Below are 20215 nucleotides of genomic sequence, written 5' to 3' on the forward strand. Positions count from 1 at the left end.
AACCAAATATCACTAATACAAGTTTGAATTAACAACACAAGAAATAATCCCGTTCCTATGAACATATAGTCAACATGGTTTAACAAACTAAAGAGTGATAGGAGGGCCCCTGGTCCAGAAATCCCGGGCTTAAAAACACAATTCCAGAAATTCTGATCTAAGAAACACCCGATCCCGGTGGGTATTCGATAAAGGTCCTACTCCCCATCAACTCAAATATATCATTTTCATTTGCAACTAAACCGTAGTTTATAAATAGTGGCTGATAATTAACTTTGTTTGCCATACACTATTTTCACCCAAAATGATTTAATTTTTTATATACTTTGTGTAAATTTAGATGCGGAAATCATCGTTTGCCAGTGGAGACAGAAATGTGGCAAACTATTCCGAGATCCGAAAGGTCTTGTAATCTCTGTAGCTCTAAAGATATTGGCGATGAATGTCACTACATTATGTCATGCAATTGTTTTAACATAGAAAGAGAAAAATATTTACCACACTATTGTAACAAAAATGCAAACATTATTAAATTTAAAAATGTTTTCTCATCTGAAAATGTTGTAGAAGTAGAAAAATTGTGTAGATTTATACGACATATATCATTGAAAGTCTGTCCTCCTGTTTAGAGGAACTATAATATTATTATAATGTTATTATTTTCACACATGCGAACCAAAGATATGTATTATATATGAACTGTTATTATCTCTGTAGCTATGTACTAGTTTATGAGAATAAAATCATTCATATTATTATCCGAACTGATTTGTTTTCTTTGTCTTTTTGTATTGTTCTCTACTTTTTATAATTTGGTTATGTGTCATGTTGTAAAAGTTCGTTGCTTAAGCATAATGCTTTCTCAAACAAATAAAAAATATTTTGTAAAAATTCTTATTATTGGTGTATATATATAAACAATATTATTTTATTGTCAGTAGTATATGTAGGTAATTATTCACTATGCACTTTTTAAATTATTTGTACATTCACTTTTTACAATTTATTATCATTATAATTATTTTCTCTCAATTATTTTTTAAATGACTTATGATGTCTAGTTCTTTGAGTTTACTTTTCATAACTTAGCTGACACGTTTATGATTACACAAGTCTGTATAGAACACCTGCATGTGTATTATCAATCTAGAGAAGAAGAAAAAGCTACGCGACATTAAAGAAATTTTCCTTACTGTTCCTGTAATAAAAATGACACTTTTGTCTTACATCTATTTTATTTTCACACCTCTCAATGGTCCCGTTAATACACATGGTTGTAAAAGTACATCTGTGACGGGACAGAGGTGTGAAAATTTTAATCTGGTAATTGAGATTAAATATTGATAAAAATAAAAAGGTTATCAAAATATCTAAAACCTTTTTTGATAATATGTCAAATTGGTTTGTCAAAAAAAATATAAAAAGAAACATAGTATATTTTTTTTCTTATTTTCCCGATAATTGAACTTGTTATTACCTTGCAAGAATTGAAAGGGGAAAACATTGTATACTTAACAACTTTATAATTTTCTCATTCTATAATCCTTATTAAATTTTGAGTAAATTGGTTTCTACTTTCTCCTTTTTAGCCCAATAGATGATTTCTTTGATCACACCTTGAGTAATTTATAGAAATTTTGCATACGTCTGAAGTTTCCTTTTGTTGTATTTAAAACAATTTCCTTGTTTTTAAAGACTGACTCTATCAACACTGATAATTAATTGTAAATAATACATATTTGCTAATGCCAAGCGCAATCAAGTCCTCATTATACAATCAGATGGTATTTCTTGAATTTTGACAAAACAATGTTTGCTACTTTTTTCGTCTTCTGTACGTCTTTGTTTTTTTTGTTCATTGTATACATACAATATTTCAAAAATATATTTATAATATCAATATTATGTTCTATAATTAAAATCGCCCCTTTAAAAAAAAGTGATGTAACCTTATGCACATAAATACCGATTTTTGTGTAGTAAATCTTTAAGTTTGTATTCAACTACACCCCCACCCACCCTATCCCCCGAAGGATTTGACTGTTTATATACACAATTTGTGATCCTTTTTTTTCTTGTAAATCTACTTTGTAGTTTCGAACCCGCATCTTGGGTAGGTCTTCTTGGGTATTATACCGAAACTTTGAGCGACTTTGATATGTATATGCATGCATAAAAATCGAAATAAATCATGTAAACTTGTGTTGTATTCCGCTAATTTAAGGAATTAAGAATTGCATCTTCATTGCAGTAATGAGCAAACCTGTAGATCTGACAAAAAATTAAATAGCAAGGTCTCGGATTTTCTCTAAAGGGGGTTCGCGGGTCTAAATCGTTTATATAAGATCTTTTATATTTTTCTATAAATGAACTTTATCTTAAAGTCAATAGAAAAATAAAATAAAAAAGTGGGGTCACCGTTCATTTGCGCTCACAATCTGCCTTCGAAAGAAGCATACATTTTTGTAAAAGTGTTTTTTTTCTGTTGAAGTAATAGGAGAAATAAAGTTAATATCGAAATAAAAAAAGAAATTTATTACAGAAATCGCTCAAAATTTACAATAATTTAGTTTAAGTACAGCTTATAAGAAAGTTATATTAAAAAATATAGGTCACCGATGAGTTGAAAAAGATATTTCAATTTTAAAGCCAAAAAAATGGCATTTTTCCACCAAAGGGAGATAATTTGGAACTTTTTCAATGATGTATACATTTTAAAAGTCTTCGGGGGCCAACACGAATTGATTGTTTTGAATGATTTTTTGTACCATATAATAAAGTAACAACTACAAAAGGTAACAATATAAATTTATAATGAAAAACAAATGTTCGATTTTTTTCTGAAATTTTTATGCCCTCGAGCCTCCTTAAATATAATATATTTTGCAATCAATGTATCATGGACTCTGATCTTATGTTTTTATACTCTTGTCTCTTTTTCATATTTCCCATTACATCCTTAATTTATAATACTACATGTATTCAGGAACAATTATAGTATATCGAGATAAAAAAAACCCTTTCTAGTACGTTAAATTTAAATGTGATTTGAGGAAAAAATATTATACATTTGTACACCGACCGGAGCAAATTAAAACGGAAATAAAATGGATTCGTATAGACTGTATACTTTAAAAATGAAAAAAAAATAATTATTGTGATGATTTTCCCATCAAAATCAGATGAGAAGCGCATCCTTGATATAATTATTTTTTTACCGGAAATAACCGAAAATAACGACCCCAAAAATAAGAATGAAAAAAAAGTTTTTAAAGTCTCTATCGTCTAACCTCGGTTGTCTCCGCTACTCTCGATGGAGGTACGTAATTGGCCGAGTTGTGCCGAACGATTTTGATCCTGGTTAGCGAGAATTCAACGAGATCACAACACCATTGCCGCCATATTTGAACGCCATATATGAACAACTGATAGCCAGGTAGGTTCATCACATCCATTTATACTTATTTATAGAGTTTTAATTAAACGCTCATATAAACAGTTTTCTAGTAGTTTAAAAATCGCATTCAGACCAACAGAAATTATCTTACCAGGGCGATTATTTTACAACATGTACAATACTCGTCAAGGGAAGCAAGTTAACTCGTGCCAACGGAAACTCGTACCATGTTAACTCGTACCAACTTAAAGTCGTACCATTAAAAAAAATTGAAACTCATCAGTGAAGGCAAGCTTAAAAGATGTCAACGGAAGAAGGTCCGAGCAGTCCAGGGAAAGATATTCGCTTTGTGGGAACAGTACACCACCCACTCCATCACAACAGCAGAACTTCTGAAACAGACCATGCGTTTGAATGGTCCTGTACCAATACCAGAAAACACCGACCAGTAAATTGAATAGTGAACATGGACTATTAGTGTGACCATTATATTAGTGCGACCATTAGTGCTTCTTGAATGTTTATTTTTCTATATGTAACAATAGTGCCAATTAATATTATGTAACAATAGTGCCAGTTATCTTTGAAAACATTATTGTATTAATTTAATACCATGTGAAATCTTAAATGTAAAAGGATGATATAGATGTGAATAAAACATAAGGTGTATGTATCTCTTGAGCCATGGCTATTAAATAATAGCACACAAGACCGTGACAACATAGCAAACGAAAGACTAATCTGATGATCATTTCAGGTCTCATTTACTTTCCTCTGAAGGTGTCACTACTCTTTTTCAAAGCAATGCATATCTCACACGTTAAATGAACATGACATTACTTAAAATCTTAATAGAAGTTGTCAGTTTCTCGGTGAGTAATACTTACTTTGTGCAAAATATTATATATAAAAAAATTCATATTTTTAACATGTTGGTCATAAACAATTTACAACCTTTAAAACACACTAAATTAATTCTTTCAGTGAATAAAATTCCTTCGAGAAACAAAAGAAAAGTACCCAAATCTATTCAATGTAACTGATTTGGAATGATTAAAAATTAAATCCAATGGTTATCAGCATAAGTTTAAAAAAGAATGATTCAAGGAAGACAACAAATCAAATCTACCAAGGTATTATCTATATCTAATACACATGGAACATTAACTACAGACTGGTCATTTTACTTTCAAATTATATACTATTTTACATTTTTCAGACTTAAGAGGTATTGAGAAAAATAACAGTATATATTCATAATTAAACACCAATCAAATGCATTTAAATAAGTTGGTACGAGTTAGCAGTGGTACGAGTTAACATTGGTACGAGTTATTTTTTAGTGGTACGAGTTAACGTTGGTACGAGTTTACATTGGTACGGGTTAACTATAATTCCTCGTCAAGCCAGGGCCGAAAAGGTTTAACAAATTCAGGGTAAGCTGTCGCAGTGACAGTGCAGGACACTTCATGAACTGTTCTCATACAGTAACAGACTAGAAAGGTAGAAAGTTTATTCTTATAAAACCCTGCAAGTGCAAAGGTTTATACAGAGAGGTTGAAAAAAATATATTATTTATGGTTGTCAAGATAACAAATTATATAGGACGTATTTACACTTGTATGCAAATTTATCCGCCATTACGTACAATCACACAGGTTCCTGTAAACTTTGACATCATAATTTAAAATATTTGACGTCAAAATTTAAAAGTGATTGTTGCATGAAGGCCAGTCCACAATTAATTCCTCTATCACTTCTTTATAACCTTCAAAAGTTTTGCATTATTAAAAAAATGGCACCATGCACTTTTCATCTTTTGTCAAATTTTTTGTGTGTGTTATGTTATGTATTGTCCTAGTCTAAATATATATCCTACCGTAGTCTAAAATCGTTCATCTTGTCAGTTCGTTAGGTATTTGTGTTTGAACATAACACACGGAGAAACTCCTCATTGATGTCCTACGGTACTCCCGGCGTAGAAAAACAGTGCAAAATACGTTTTTTCTGCACTTTTGATTAAAAAAGTTTTCATTGTTGTTTTCAATTATTGTCGAAAAATGTCAATTTTTTAATGTCCGTTTCAATCCCGACTTCCAAATGTTTAAAAACATTCTAGAACTTCACAAAATCCCGTTTCCAGCCTCCATTGCCTTGCGTACATTCCATCCAGCGTCATCATTCTTGTAGCAGGCAATACAGGTCAAGCAAATCGTATTTTTAGGAATTTAAAAATGACATGCTCCTTACGTCATTTTCTATTTTCCCGTGAAAAAAGCCCAACCAAAATGAAAGGAAAACTATATGAAAAAACGATGTCCATGTCATAATTTTGTACAGGCAAATAGAGTTGGTTAATAAAAAACAATTTACATTTATTTTTCATAGAATTTTATTTTTATTCATTATAAAAAGATCAATATTCTGACCATCATGACTAGGTAAATATTCATACAAAATTCCCGTGATGTCAAAAGGGATGGCAAAAAAAGACTTTTCCTGTTGAATAAGTCCCAGAACTATTGCAAACTGTTTTGAAGCAATATCTCACAAAGAAATAATGTAATTGCCGTAGATGGAAAAATCCCCTAATTGACAGTAGATCAATTTTTTATTGGATATAAGAGTTGACATCACATGATTTTGACGCCATTGAAATTTAAATGTAAACTAACAAGGTCAGAAGGTTCAGTATGGGACAGTATCGTACATTTAGTTACTGACAAACAATAACGAGTTATTAAGCTTGACAATGCATGGTTATAAAAAATGAAAGCTAAGTCTACAGAAAAAATAAGAAAAAATAGCCTTAGTATAACGACTTACCCTTACACCTGGATATCATAAATTCAGAAAGATTGAAGCAATCACTTTTACAAATTTAGCCAATACAGATCCATACCCCTATTGACAAGTCAAGAGATGTTCCGAAAACTGTATATATCACCTTTTTGCACTTGGCCTAATCACTCATTCCATATCAAAATCAGTTAGAATACAACATCCAAAAATTTATTTGACCTCTCTTCTTTTATTTCAACCCAAAAAGATTTAAGGAATGAGTTAGGAAAGGAAAGAACAAAAATTAAGGAAAAATACACTCTAATTAAAAGAAACTATATTCGTGGACAACGAAAAGCAGGGTCATTAATTGTGGTCTTGGGCCTATTAGGGGCCTAAAAGTTGACCAATTTTAATAAAACTTGACATGATTCAAGCTTTAATAGTATATTATAAAACAGGTTACAAAGTTTAAAAGCCATATGATACCAAAAAAAAAAAATGTGGCATTTTTTATATCTGAACTTTGGGTGCTGAATTGTAGCATTGAATGAGAACAATTAAAACTATCAAATTTGAGCTTCTAAAAACCAAAAGATACCAAAACTAACACTCTTTAATGTCTCCATGTATAAGTTAACATCTATTTAAAGCAACAGAAAGCATACTTTATGTATCAGACTTATGAAAAATGGCCAGAAGTTAATTTTATATGAGCCTGTGCCAAAAAATAGAGGTTTTCAATTAGGTTGAACCCTTATATCAAATGTAATAGTTTTCACTTATCACGATTTTCTGAAGTTGTTAAGTTATCAAAAAAACTTTAAAAGGTTATAAATGTACTTTTAATGGAAATATAAGTTTCAAATAGCATAACACATGTGGATAAAATGGTCTTTAGCAATGTTATGCTTAAAAAAACAGGTTGCCAGTTTAATAACTGATCAAATATCTATCTTATCTGCCTCCAAACAGTTGAAAATGATACACAAGATGATTTTAGGACGATGAAATACCACTAATAAACCTCTTTGTCTTCTTTATAAGGTCTCTTTGGGTCAATTTAACCTCTCATTTCCTCAAAATTTCAACTGTTCAGGCCAATAAATAAAAATATTGGGGCAACTTTTACTCATTTATGGTAGAAATGTTATAAGAAATGAGTTATTAAAGCATTTTAGCAGAATGAACAATCCATATAAAAGTATACTGTCTCCAAGGAGGTTTTAATAAGTGCTTACGTTAAAAATAAATTTAACACCACGTTCGGACCAGGGTAAGACACTAACATTAGTGGCCATGTAGTCATGGTAGTCCACAGGACTACCAAGAAAATGTTTTGGGTAGTCCTGGTAGTCCATCACTATCACCGTTGAGGGCCGCAACACGGCCCAAACTTGCATGGGGGGTTTGGGGACATGCCCCCCCCCAAGAATTTTTTTCAAAATAAGATGCAATTTCCTGCCATCTGAGCAATTTGCTCTTTGATTTCCATTTATTGTCTAAAAGAAATGCACTACAAGTCATGCAAGTAATTGTGTTCTCGGAACATGTTACTTTTATGACCGTAAATTTGGTGCTGCTAATATTAAGGCAAAAGGTTGGGTCAAAAAGATATCCCAATATACATGATATAGTGGTTTGAGAGTACAATGTATTTTTTCTTTATTTTCAGCTTTTTAATGAATTTCTGCCATGAAGCGTGTTAAAGTTACTACATTTGAACAGTTAGAGTCTACTGATCATGTTGAAGGTATGATTATATTTCTTATATATATACCCTCCTTTTAGTCTTGAAGTAGGTACTTTATAAGAATAACTCATTAACTGTCTATTCAGCTATACTTATGTAGAAACTACCGAACATTATGTCTTTATACATAGTATGAACTAGAAATTTTCTACACACTTTTCTTTTAAAGCTACAAATTAATTAGGCTCGTTTAATTTTCATAAAATTTTTACGAAGTATTTGCTTTGAACCTTGACAAAAAATTAAAAAAAATAACCATTTTTTATAAAACAAATTACATGGGTTATGTCGCAGTTGACAAACACTTTTGATTATTGAGAAGCTTGATATTCCCTTCACAACACAACATAAACGTTTAGCTGATTTCACAGAGTTAATTCCCTGTAGTGTTAGGTACCACCTTGAAAGTGGGAATATACTTCATTTTCTTTCATGGGTTTGTCAGTTGGACAATTTTTTTCTTTGTAACAAATATCTATGTTTAGCCTTATTTTATTAGAAAAAAAAATTCTATAACATACATGTATATGTGAAAGACTTATTTGTTAAAACAAGAAGTTAAAAGACCACACCAAATAAATAAACGGTTCTTTGGACTCCTACTAAGAATAAAAGGAGTGAACAATGGTGAAGAGGAATTATTTTATTTATCTTGCATGACATAATTATTGTTATTTTGTAGATAGTGATACAGAATTTGAAAATGACTTCATTGATGTTAGAAATGCAAAGCGCAAAACAGGTAAGAATAAATAAATATTATATATATATCACATAGACATGTATCATGTATATCATATGTAAAAGATATAAAACTTGGACAGAAGCTTGACAGTATTTCCTAAGTTAGAGGGATATATATGAAAAGTGAAAACTATTCTTCTAGTTTTCCATGTTTCATTCATAATAGGATATTTTTTCTGTTTTTAAAATTGATATACAGTATTATTTAAGTTTCTCTAATTCTATGGAAATTTATCCCTTTCCGAACCCATTTTATAAAAAAATTTAATCAACATGTGGTTGCTGGTGATCTCAAAAGATCATTGGATGATTTTAAGGGTCATGACTAACATTAGCTAACTGGATGAATCAAAAGATGATAACAGGTGTTAATGAAATTGACAACTGCGTGCAATGTGAAAGGCACTCGAAAGGGGATTTTCAGTTAAAAAAAAAGAAAATGTCTTTTAATCATTAAAAAAACAGATTCTTACATAGTTACTCGTTGATTATCGGATTTATCCAATCTCGATAGTTAAATTATAGATTTTAAAGTCCTCGCCGAGGCGGCTCGGACTTTAAAACTGATAATTTAACTATCTCGATTGGATAAATTTGATAATCCACTGGTATCAATGTAAGAATCTATATTTATCAACACCAACAACCATTATGAGATTTTATGGAACTTTGACAGAAGCTTCCTTGTGATCATTAGACATGAATAGCTGGTATCAAGAACAATAAAACAAATTCACAGACCACTGAATAAAAATGAAAAGAATGACAAGTGTTTTTTTTTATTTTAATGCAAGGCTCTGATATTTCTCCTGAAAACTTTTAATCTAATCTTTTTTTAGCCAGGAAACGTGAAAAAACATCAAATGTATTAAAAGACAAGGAGACAGACTTCAATGTTATCAACAACCTTGTGAATTCGCCATGCTGTGAGAAAAAATGTTTAAGCACCAGTAATGTCCAGACAATTCAGACCTGTAGAGCTATGTTCTATAAAAAGACACAAGAGGAACAGTCAGATTTCATTGAGAGAAACATAAGGTAAGTTTATTTATGAATTAAATTTTATTTACTACAAGAGTGCTTAACTGATCTTGACTGGCTATATGTCAGTAAAAGAATGATTATATATAATATATGGCAATTTACATTTAATGACTGGCTATTATCTATTTTGAATTTATTGAACCATAAAACTAATTTTTGACTCTTCACATTGAATAATCCGTGAAGAGTCAAAAATTAGTTTTATGGTTCAATAAAATCAAAATAAATTATTGCCATTCATTACAAATAAATTTTTATAAAAAATAAGGCTCAAAGAACGTTGTATATTATTTTTATTAACAATAACAACGTACATACATGTTGGTGGATGAATACACAACATGAGAGTGGGCGGGTCGCCATCAACATTGACAACATGGAAAATAAAACTAATAATTTTAACCAACATGACCAATCAGAAGACAGTAAAAACACCAAATTTATTTATACTGATATACATGTGTACATGGTTTCTGTTGACTCTAGCTGTCTTGAATTAATAACAAGGGCCTAATGATGATTCTGATTAGTTGATTATCTAGGACTGAATTTTTGTTTATTTGATAATCTTGTTATATATATATAATATAATTTATTATGCAATTACTTGGACATCCCCATTTAGAGCTTCAATCTTATTGACCAATTTTATGAAACTTAATCTATAACCAATCGAACATGTGTTATGAAAATTCAATTCTCCTGAAAAGTTTTAAACATTCAATAGTGACAATACCATTTGTTAAAAAATATGTCATATTGTAGGTGTAGTACCTTTGACATTTTAACATAACACAAGTTCGTAAAACTAAAATGGAAAATCATGTGGACTTGAGATATACTTTTTCAACTGTTTTTTGTTTTTTTTCATCATGTACACAGGTGCAATGATGCCAGTTTAGAAGACAAACAGTTGACTTTTGTGCTGACTGGTAGAAGAGTATGTGAATATGCATGGAGGATTGTGTACGGCATTAAAAGAAGGAGGTATGCTACCTTATAAGTGCAAATAAATTAGTTCATGGGATACACATTCTTATGATGGCAACCCAACATCAAAGTAGAACGGGGGGCCTCCTTGTTCAAGTGGTATAAGTAGTAACTACTGTAAGCACTAGCCAGTCAACTCTCAGCTTGTGGGTTTGAACTCTTCTCATGTGGGTGCACTCAACCCCAACCTTAATTGTGCGCTGTTCCAAAGACAAATGTATGGGGGGGGAGTACTTTTTTATTTGACCCTCCTTCCTGTACAATTACTTCTGGAAAAGCTAGACTAGAATGGTAAGTTTTACTATCAAAGGAAGGTTTCTGGTTACCCCTGCTTCCTCCACCAATAAAAACGGGCAGCTAAAAAGCATTGCCTGAAAGTAACACTAAAAACCAATAAAACCAAATCTATTCAAATCAAAAGAAGTGATTCCACATTCTGTTGCAGTCTATAAATACCTGGTTAATTTTTACGGAATTGATAAACCGATTAAACAGCTATCCATGAGGAGGTTGTTAACAACTACTTTTCACTGTTAGGCCATTAACAATGGAAACCACATATTGTAGAGTTAATTATTAAGCTCACATAACAAGAAGCGTTTTAATTGAGAAATCAAATAGCCAGATTTAATGCTAAAGCAATCATAAAAAAAAAAATGATAGACAGCAAGGAACAGCCATTAATTCAGAGGGTCAGGCCAATAAAGTATGTGGCAAGGTTAAACATATCCAAACAGATAACAGATGATCACTTTCCTTATATTATGTGCGTCGCTCAATTTTTTAAGACATAAACAAATTCTGAAGGTCAATTTTACATGCTATTTATGGAACTTTGACAGGTCTCAAAAATGGCATTGGGAAAATTATGTTTCTATCAAGTAGTCTAGGTGTTTTTTTTTATCAACAAATTACACATTTCCTTAAAAGAATTTCCAAATTGATGTCAAATAATCCTAGTAAATAAAACAACTTAAATTAGGAGTGGTATTAGCCTGCTGTATTTTTTACATTTTTAACTTTCAGGTATTACTACATGAAAAAGAAATGTAGGTCTACTCATGAAGATTTAGACAATTCTGACAAAAGATGTAGCCAACAATACAAGAGCAGGCAGTACCTTGAGGCAAAGAGTTTTGTGACAGGTCTATGCAAAAGATATGGTGATGATCAGCCTGACATTCTGGAAATACATTTGCCATCATGTCTCTCTATTCTACAAGTTTGGACCGATTACAAATCTTCCTGTGAGAATTTAGCCTCGCCCTACTTATCCTACCAGAGGTTCTATGGAATGTGGATAGAAGAGTTTCCTCATGTAAAGATTCCAAAGGTTTGTATGGAATAATATTTAGAACATAAATGTTGGTTTTTGAAAATGATAAGCAGATAAAATAATATACAGATTTTTAAATTATATCTGAATGCACACTAAACATATATATGCTATCATCTGTATTTCACAAAATTGCTTAATATGTACAAAATATATTTTTTTGTTAAGTAATGACAAGCACCAATTTATTTCCAATAATAATGTGTCAAAATGTCAATTATGTCTGAGTCAACATGATTTTGAAATATTATTTTTATTCTGCACTTTATGTTAAATTAAGGTCGTGTTGTATGATGTGTTGTAAAACTAATCTTAAGACTAAGAGTCCATTGACATGGATTTAGGTAACTAAATGTCACCATGGACCTTCAAAATGAAACTGAACTATATTTCAATCTTTTAGTTATAAAAATAAATTAAATTATGTGGCAATTCTATAATAATTTATTGGTATGGCAGTGACTTTATATCATACCTCCAGCCTTATGTTATATAATTAACTCCTTCGTCATGATAACAAATATCCTTTCATGCTTAAATTGATACACTCATAGAATTAAATAGATGTATTGTTTTTCTTTATAGTATCAGAAGCTCAGCAAATGTAATGAGTGTGTAATCTTCAAAGAAACCATCAGCAAGAAACTGACAAAGATTGATTTGGGAGAGCTGAAAGACAAGAGAAGAGCACACTTGCTACTTCAAGAGTAAGAATTTTATTCACTCTTAAAAAAGATTTTTTTACTTTTCATGATTGATACAAATACATCAACATATTAGCCCAACTGACCTTAAGTGAACTTTTTCTTCTATAAAAAATCTCTGCAACAATCTCCTTGGGTTAATAGTATACTTAAAGGTGGTCAATGACCATGCCTTCTAACCGAAATTGCTAACATATTGTTAAAAATAGAACATTGGGGGTTAATACAAATTTGTCAGATTATCCTGAAAGCTGCTATTATTGAGGAAAATATGATGAGAGATGTTATGTTGTGATCTGCCAATTAATAGAAATCCTTCTTTTGACTTGTTATGGAGTAATTGATCTTGGTGACATCTTCCATTTTTATATAAAAAAAAGAAGAAGATATGGTATGATTGCCAATGATACAACCCCCCACTGGAGACCAAATGACACCGAAATTACCAACTTTAGGACACCAACTTCATTTAACTATGAGGTCTTTAGTTAGTTTAGTCACTACTGTGCAAAGAAATGTATTTTTCCTAACATCACTACACCTTGATGTTGGGCAATTATTCCATTTAGGATAACTCACCACTTCTAAAAAATGTGTTGGGTATAGGTAAGCAAAGGTCATGGAATTAGCACAACTATTAGTTATTTGTGAGTGGTATGTTATATTTTGATTTTTTTTCCAGAATTTGCAGGGAAAAATATTATAAACATATTAAGAAATCCAAAGAACATCCAAGCATGTATACATCAGTTATCATTGACAATATGGACCAGTCTAAAACCAATCTACCACGGTTTCCATTACATTTCAAGGTAAATTTATTTTATAAGGACCAAGGTTCAGATTGCATTTATTTCCCCAAAACATATTGTCTATAATACATGCAAAGCTTTTCAATATATATAGTTCATTTCATTAGATATTTTTCTAGGACATGACATACCTATTTATGTTTGAATAATCATTTTCTTAATACTTTTATCTAGTTTTTGCTGATTTTATACCCTCTCCGCCTAATTTGTTAAGGCATATTGAATCTTATCATGCTTATTGTGACGTCAAGAAAAAACAAGAAACGGTAACTTTAAATAAAACGACCTCATATTTGATATTTATTCAACAGCTTGACAGTGATGATGTGTGATACAAAAAATATCATGAGATTTGTCAGATACCTAACTCTTGTTGGCATTTACTTTGATTTTTTTAATATTTGAAGGAACTCAACACATGTCATAATTTTATATCAATGACTTTATTTGGTCAGCAGCTCAACAAAGATAAGTAACATTTGCACCTTCAGTTAAGTCAGATAACTACTTCCTGTTTGCCAATATTTTGAATTATGATTGCATTCTTGTTATTAAGTTATGAGCACATGTTTTTAAACCTCTTTTTTTTCAGAATGAATCAACTCTTGAAAAAATGCACCACCATGTTACAGGTGTTTTATGTCATGGATTGAATAAGGCTGGCCTATACATTTACATGGACAGATCAGTTTTCATCTGATTGTAATATCACCCTGAATTGTTTGATGTCTGTGTTGGGTGATGCAGCAGCAGTAAGTATTAATTATCAAGTTTAAAGAGAAACAATTAACTTGAAGTTTTCATGCGAGAGAATAACACATTTTCATTTATTTTGCAATTCATGCAACAACTAAAGTGTAAAGAAGCCACTTTTAGTCCATTAATTTTAAATATCAAAGATATGAAAGTTACAGTTGTGATATGACTGCCAATTAGAAAATATAACCAATGATTTCAAATGACAGACATTTGGAAATATTACAGATAAATCTAAGTTAGCATTACAATTTAATAAGAAATAATTGGACAGGGTTGCTTTAAAACCCTTGATGTTGTATACATCACTAACAGTAATTACTTTTTTGTGCCAAGTGGCAAGAAGTATGTAATTCAGCTTAAATTTTGGTGGCTTCATTTTCATAACTATGATATCATAAAAGGATAGACATATGAAGGCTTTTCTCACTAATAATACTTAAAAAAGTAACTTTATTTGTGTAAAATTGAATATAAAAAAGGATAGTATAAAAAAAGAAGATGTGGTATGATTGCCAATGACACAAGTATCCACAAAAGACCAAAATGACACAAACATAAACAACTATAGGTCAACGTACGGCCTTCAACAATGAGCAAAGCCTGTACTGCATAGTCAGCTATAGAAGGCCCAGATAAGACAATGTAAAACAATTCAAACGAGAAAACTAACGGCCTTATTTTTGTAAAAAAATGAACAAAAACAAATATGTACATGAACAAACGACAACCCCTGAATTACAGGCTCCTGACTTGGAACAGGCACATACTTAAATAATGTTGCAGGGTTAAACATGTTAGCAGGATGCCAACCCACCCCCCTAACCTGGGACAGTGGTATATCAGTACAACATAAGAACGAACCATTAAAATCAGTTTAAAAAGGCTTAACTCATCAGATAGACAAAAAATACAAGTGAACGTGGCTGGTTACTTATACATCCTGACACAAGGAGCAGATCTGAGAGTACTCGCAGTTATCTGACAACTAGTTCAAAGTCACTAACAACTAATAAAAATATCATGCCTCTAAGACTAAACTAGAGTCTAGGTATGGTTGTCAATGAACTTATTATGCACAGAGACAATGTTGTAGACAATTATAGGTGAAAGTATGGGCTTCTACAGTGATCAAAACCCTACCCTATACTTTACTAAAACGCCAAGGGATGACAAAATGGAAAACAAATTTAAACCTGATTTTAAGAAAAATATTTCATGATAAAAGATGAAAATGAAACAAGTTATTCATGCAGTGTGACCAGTTAACAAACATATTTCTCAAACTAAGCCTGGACTTAAAATCTTTATATATTATGTTTGGTGTAATAGGATTAGATAACTTTTAACTGTGATTATGTGATGTATAATATGTAAAGCTAATTCCTTTTTTTTCTTTTAGGAAAATGGTGGTTTACCTCCTACATTATATATTCAAGCTGACAATTCCCCAAAGGACAACAAAAATAAATATGTGATAATGTTCCTAGCAATGTTGGTGAAAATGGAAATTGTGAAAAAGGTATTTTTTTTTTTTTGGCATTTATTGTATTTTAAAATAAACAATTAAAACATTTTTTTTGCTATATCATAGAATTGAGAATAGAAATGGGAAATGTGTCAAAGAGACAAAAATTCTACCAAAGAGTAGATATATATCAGTATATGCTTGTCATTTCATCAACAACAACAAAAAATCACTAACTTATAAAAAGAAACGAGAAAAATTTTGATTAAAACAAAAATAAAAGTGCATGTTGTAGTCACAGATTCTAAAAAATGAATGTAAGACAATTGCTCAAAGGGGTTAAATCAAGCTGTCAAATTTATTTTTGCTGATTTGTCACAATTTTTTTATGTTTATCACTTTTTCCAATACTGTATGCAATAGATCAACTGTATAAGATGTATTGAAATATTTCCAGCGTAGATAGCTAAGATACCTGTCCAGCAAGTTTTATTGGCCTCCATCCTTTTTTTATGATTCATTGATAATTTTTTGTGTTTTGGTCTCACTCTGTTATTTGGTTTAGGGACTGACTGTAAGATTTGTTTATAATATAAGAAGATGTGATATGAATACCAAATAAACATCTCTCCATCCAAGTCACAATTGGTAAAAGTAGACCATTATAGGTCAGAGTATGGTCTTCAACACAGACCCTACCGATTTTTTGACAGCTGTATAGCAAGTCAAGGTTGTTGATACTTCCATAATCATAACAGAGCCTTGTTATTGGTGATACATTAAATAATGCTTCATATTTAGGGCTATGGAAATAAAATCAATGGTCAGTAGAGCAGGCAATACATTTCAGTATGTGGCCTTTTGTTATTTTTAATGTGCTGCAAAAAGTATTGGCACTCACTAAATTTGGTTGAACTGTGTGAGATTTGAAATTAAAGCATAAATGAGTTATTACAAAGCTATATTTTTTTGTTTTGTTTTGCAGATTAAGCTTACATTCCTCATGGTGGGTCACACCCATGAGGATGTTGATCAGCTATTCAGCAGGATATCTGTAAAGGCATCAAAAGAAAAAACAACAACCATCCCAAGCCTTTTGGATCTGATTAAAAGATCATTTACACCACAACCCATCACGAAACATATGGAATCCCTTTACGATTTCCGGGATCAGATGGCGTATCCATCCAGTCTAGCTGGGATTAAAAGTCAGCATGTCTTTAAACTGACCAAAGATGGAGAGAGAGTCTACTTAGCAATGAAAGAGTGGCCTTTGAAGTCATCGCCATACAAAACATTGGAGCTGACTGACATATTGCAGACGCTAGATATGCCAAAGAAGGTTGAACCAAACATGGAAAAGATTGGTGGGATTATTCAACTGATGAGAAGAGATCTTCCGAAATGGGTACAGAACGGGAAGCTAAACAGAGAAGAAGAACTTTGGTGGCTGAACTACCTGTCCACCCTGGAGAAAACAAGACGCCCTGTACCTAAGACACCTTTGCCACAAAATATGGGACGATATAAGATACCTCAACATGAACAACCAGCTGTGGAAGGTAATTTGTTGGCTGCCATCAACAATCACATACAAACTTTTGAAAGAAATACTGCTGTCCGGATTGTAACACACAGACCACGAGTTTAAGAACTCAAACTTATTCTCTTCTGTATACTTTGTATTTTTGTATATATTTAGCTCCTACATGTCCTAGGAACATTTGATAAATAATTTTCTTATGCCATATGAGCATCAAATTTTTAAATGAAATGATTTCTGTATGTTTGTTTAAAAGGTTTACTCAGAAACTTGTAGCTGCTGTCCTTTAGTGGAGACAGTTCAGCATTTTATATGCATGATAAATGACAACATATTTAATCAGATGTCTTTCTGTAAAAAAAATCATTTGCATAAATGTACAGTACTGTATTTTGCCATTGTTGTATGGAATTCTGATTCATGATCATTTTGTAAACTAATACTTTATGTATAGCAGTGTATATCTTTAATGTTCACAAATGTACATATGTTAATATAAAAAAATAATTTGTAGATAATATTTTAATTGCAATTGTATGTGTTTTGACAAGTGAAGTCAATATTAGTATCATTTATTTATTTTTCAATTGTGAGTAGTTATTTGTATTCTGAAGGTAGATGGGGTTAGTATCAACTTTCTGGATAAAAGCTGATTTAAGCTTATTTTTTCTCATGAAAATCAATACTGATACATATTTTCTTATTGATTCCACATTTAATTAGAATGCAGTGTATCAATAAGTCATTCAATGAGAATTGTAATAAGAATAAGTAATTGTGGCCTTACTCCTTTTCTTTTGTACAAGGTGAAAAATAGAAATCTTCAATTGAAATGTATCTTTGTAACATTGTAGACAATAGAACATAACTTTTTTTACTGGTATTTCTTTTATAAGTCAGTGATTTTTGCATTGAATTATTGACAATTAATGAATATATAAATATATATATATCTGGGATAATTTACCTGTATTACTTTCAAATAGAGAGAAATGTGTTTATATGTATATTTTCCATAGTTCTTTTGTAAATACAAAATAAATATGTTATGTCAAAAACAATAGTCTTTTTTATTATTTGTCTGTGTTAGTATAATAGAACAGTTTTTAACTCTTTTAAGTTTGTGAAAGTTTCTAGGTTGGCCTTTCATCAACTTTATACTGGTACTTCATTTTCCATTTATGACCAATGCACCTCATTGTTCTATAGTTTGTGTATTAAAAGAAAAAAAGAGAATGTGTGAAATATTTGTAGAGTTTTTAAATTTAATCATTTAAGGTGGTACCTAACACTACAGGGAGATAACTCTGTAAAATAAGTGAAACGTTTTAATGACGTTGTGTTGTAAAGGAATTATTAAGCTTCTCAATGATCAAAATTAGTGTTTGTCAAACTGCTATATAATCAGTGTAATTTTTCTGATAAAATGCTTGGTTCAAATTTTTTGAAATTTTTATATTATTGTCAAAGGGTCAAAGTTAAAACTTTGTCAAAATTTTACGAAAATTAAACGAGCCAAATTAATTTTAGTGAAAGTGTTGGGTACCACCTTAATGGTCTAAGTAACAAAAGACCAAGAATATATTGTTTTTTTTTATTATTCTAGCAAGTGAAATATGTAAGAAGACTTTTATGATCAATCCAAAATGAGAAATAGTTGGGGTTTGAAAATTTTATATGTTATTACAATTCTTTTCCTGAGAAAGGTAGTCCTTGCTATGAAAAGAATAGATGTCGGGTAGAAAAATTTTGATGAAATGTTAGTAAACTCAGACATACAGCTTTAGGTGTGGGATTTTTAGCTGTGTTGAAGACCAAATGGTGGACATCAGCTGTTTTTGCTCTTTGGTTGGGTTGTCTCTATGAAACATTTCCCTATACTGTAAATTTCAGAAATTATTGTGTGCATTTATTATTGCGACTTAAATGTGATTTTAAGAAAAATCCTGTTGCATTCATATGAAATATTTCAAAATGAGAGTTAAAATATTGCGTTTACAACTCAGTCGCATTTTTCGCAATAATAAAAACCTCGCATTAATTTCTGAATTTACAGTATTTTACTTGTTTGTACTAAAGTCACATATATATAGTATGCAGTTGAGTTGACATTGGCAAATCTCATTTCTAGGTATAGTTTTAGAACCTACACTTCAGTCATAGGCTTTTGGGTGTGAAAATTTTGCAGTCTACTTGTTAGAGTTTGTTTCTAATGTCATTTCTAATGAAAGGAAAAACTTCTGAAATTTGGTTTGCAATTGTATTTTAAGAAATTGTCATTTCTCATTTTAATGATGGTTATTAAGGCTCTGCACCTTTAGTTGTGGCTTATTGACTCAATGATTTGCCAAATTTTGATATCAAACAATCACACTACGATAAAAAAAATTATATATTGAGGATAAAGGTTTTCCCATCTTGACTACCTGTGAGCGTCTTGCATGGTTGTTTTTTAATCAAAATCAAAACACTCGTACACACAACACCATACAAAGTCATATATTTATGGAAAAAAGGCAAATCGAATAAAACTCTCATAGCACAAAATTTACATTTATCAAATTGAAAGACAAAAGATATCCTAAGGGACAAAATTAATCCTACAGGAAAGAAAAAAATCATAATGGAGAATAAATATCCTATAGGACAAATAATATCCCTTAGGAAAAATAAAATATTCTATAAGACAAATTATATCCCTTAGGAAAAATAAAATATCCTATAGGACAAATTATATCCCTTAGGAAAATTAAATATCCTAAGGGAGAAAAAATATCCCATAGGACATATTAAATCCCTGGGGAGAAATAATTAATCCTAAGGGACATTTTTTATTGAAAATAGTCTTCCATTATATTCCTATAGGATAAATTTAATCCTATAGGAT

The 20215-nt window shown here is 30.9% G+C and overlaps 2 protein-coding genes across 3 annotated transcripts; both read left to right on the forward strand.

Moving 5' to 3' along the window:
• The first annotated feature begins 4827 nt into the window (after positions 1-4827).
• LOC143080190 (uncharacterized) lies at positions 4828-18315 on the forward strand. Of its 2 annotated transcripts, XM_076255921.1 has the most exons (11): positions 4828-4900; positions 7854-7931; positions 8614-8673; positions 9515-9713; positions 10602-10706; positions 11736-12042; positions 12631-12752; positions 13432-13561; positions 14154-14313; positions 15720-15839; positions 16771-18315. In XM_076255921.1, the coding sequence occupies exons 2-9, from the start codon at positions 7874-7876 to the stop codon at positions 14259-14261; spliced, it is 1089 nt and encodes a 362-aa protein (XP_076112036.1). In that variant the 5' UTR covers positions 4828-4900; positions 7854-7873; the 3' UTR covers positions 14262-14313; positions 15720-15839; positions 16771-18315. The 2 variants fall into 2 exon arrangements, with proteins under 2 accessions (XP_076112036.1, XP_076112035.1); XM_076255920.1 differs by lacking the exon at positions 4828-4900 and having other exon boundaries at positions 7671-7931.
• LOC143081013 (uncharacterized) lies at positions 14287-17436 on the forward strand. The gene is made up of 3 exons (XM_076257247.1): positions 14287-14313; positions 15720-15839; positions 16771-17436. Exons 1-3 carry the CDS (start codon positions 14287-14289, stop codon positions 17434-17436), a joined length of 813 nt encoding a protein of 270 aa, XP_076113362.1.
• Positions 18316-20215: the final 1900 nt, after the last annotated feature.

The sequence above is a fragment of the Mytilus galloprovincialis genome, chromosome 6, assembly GCF_965363235.1.
Source record: "Mytilus galloprovincialis chromosome 6, xbMytGall1.hap1.1, whole genome shotgun sequence".
Lineage (NCBI taxonomy): Eukaryota > Metazoa > Mollusca > Bivalvia > Mytilida > Mytilidae > Mytilus > Mytilus galloprovincialis.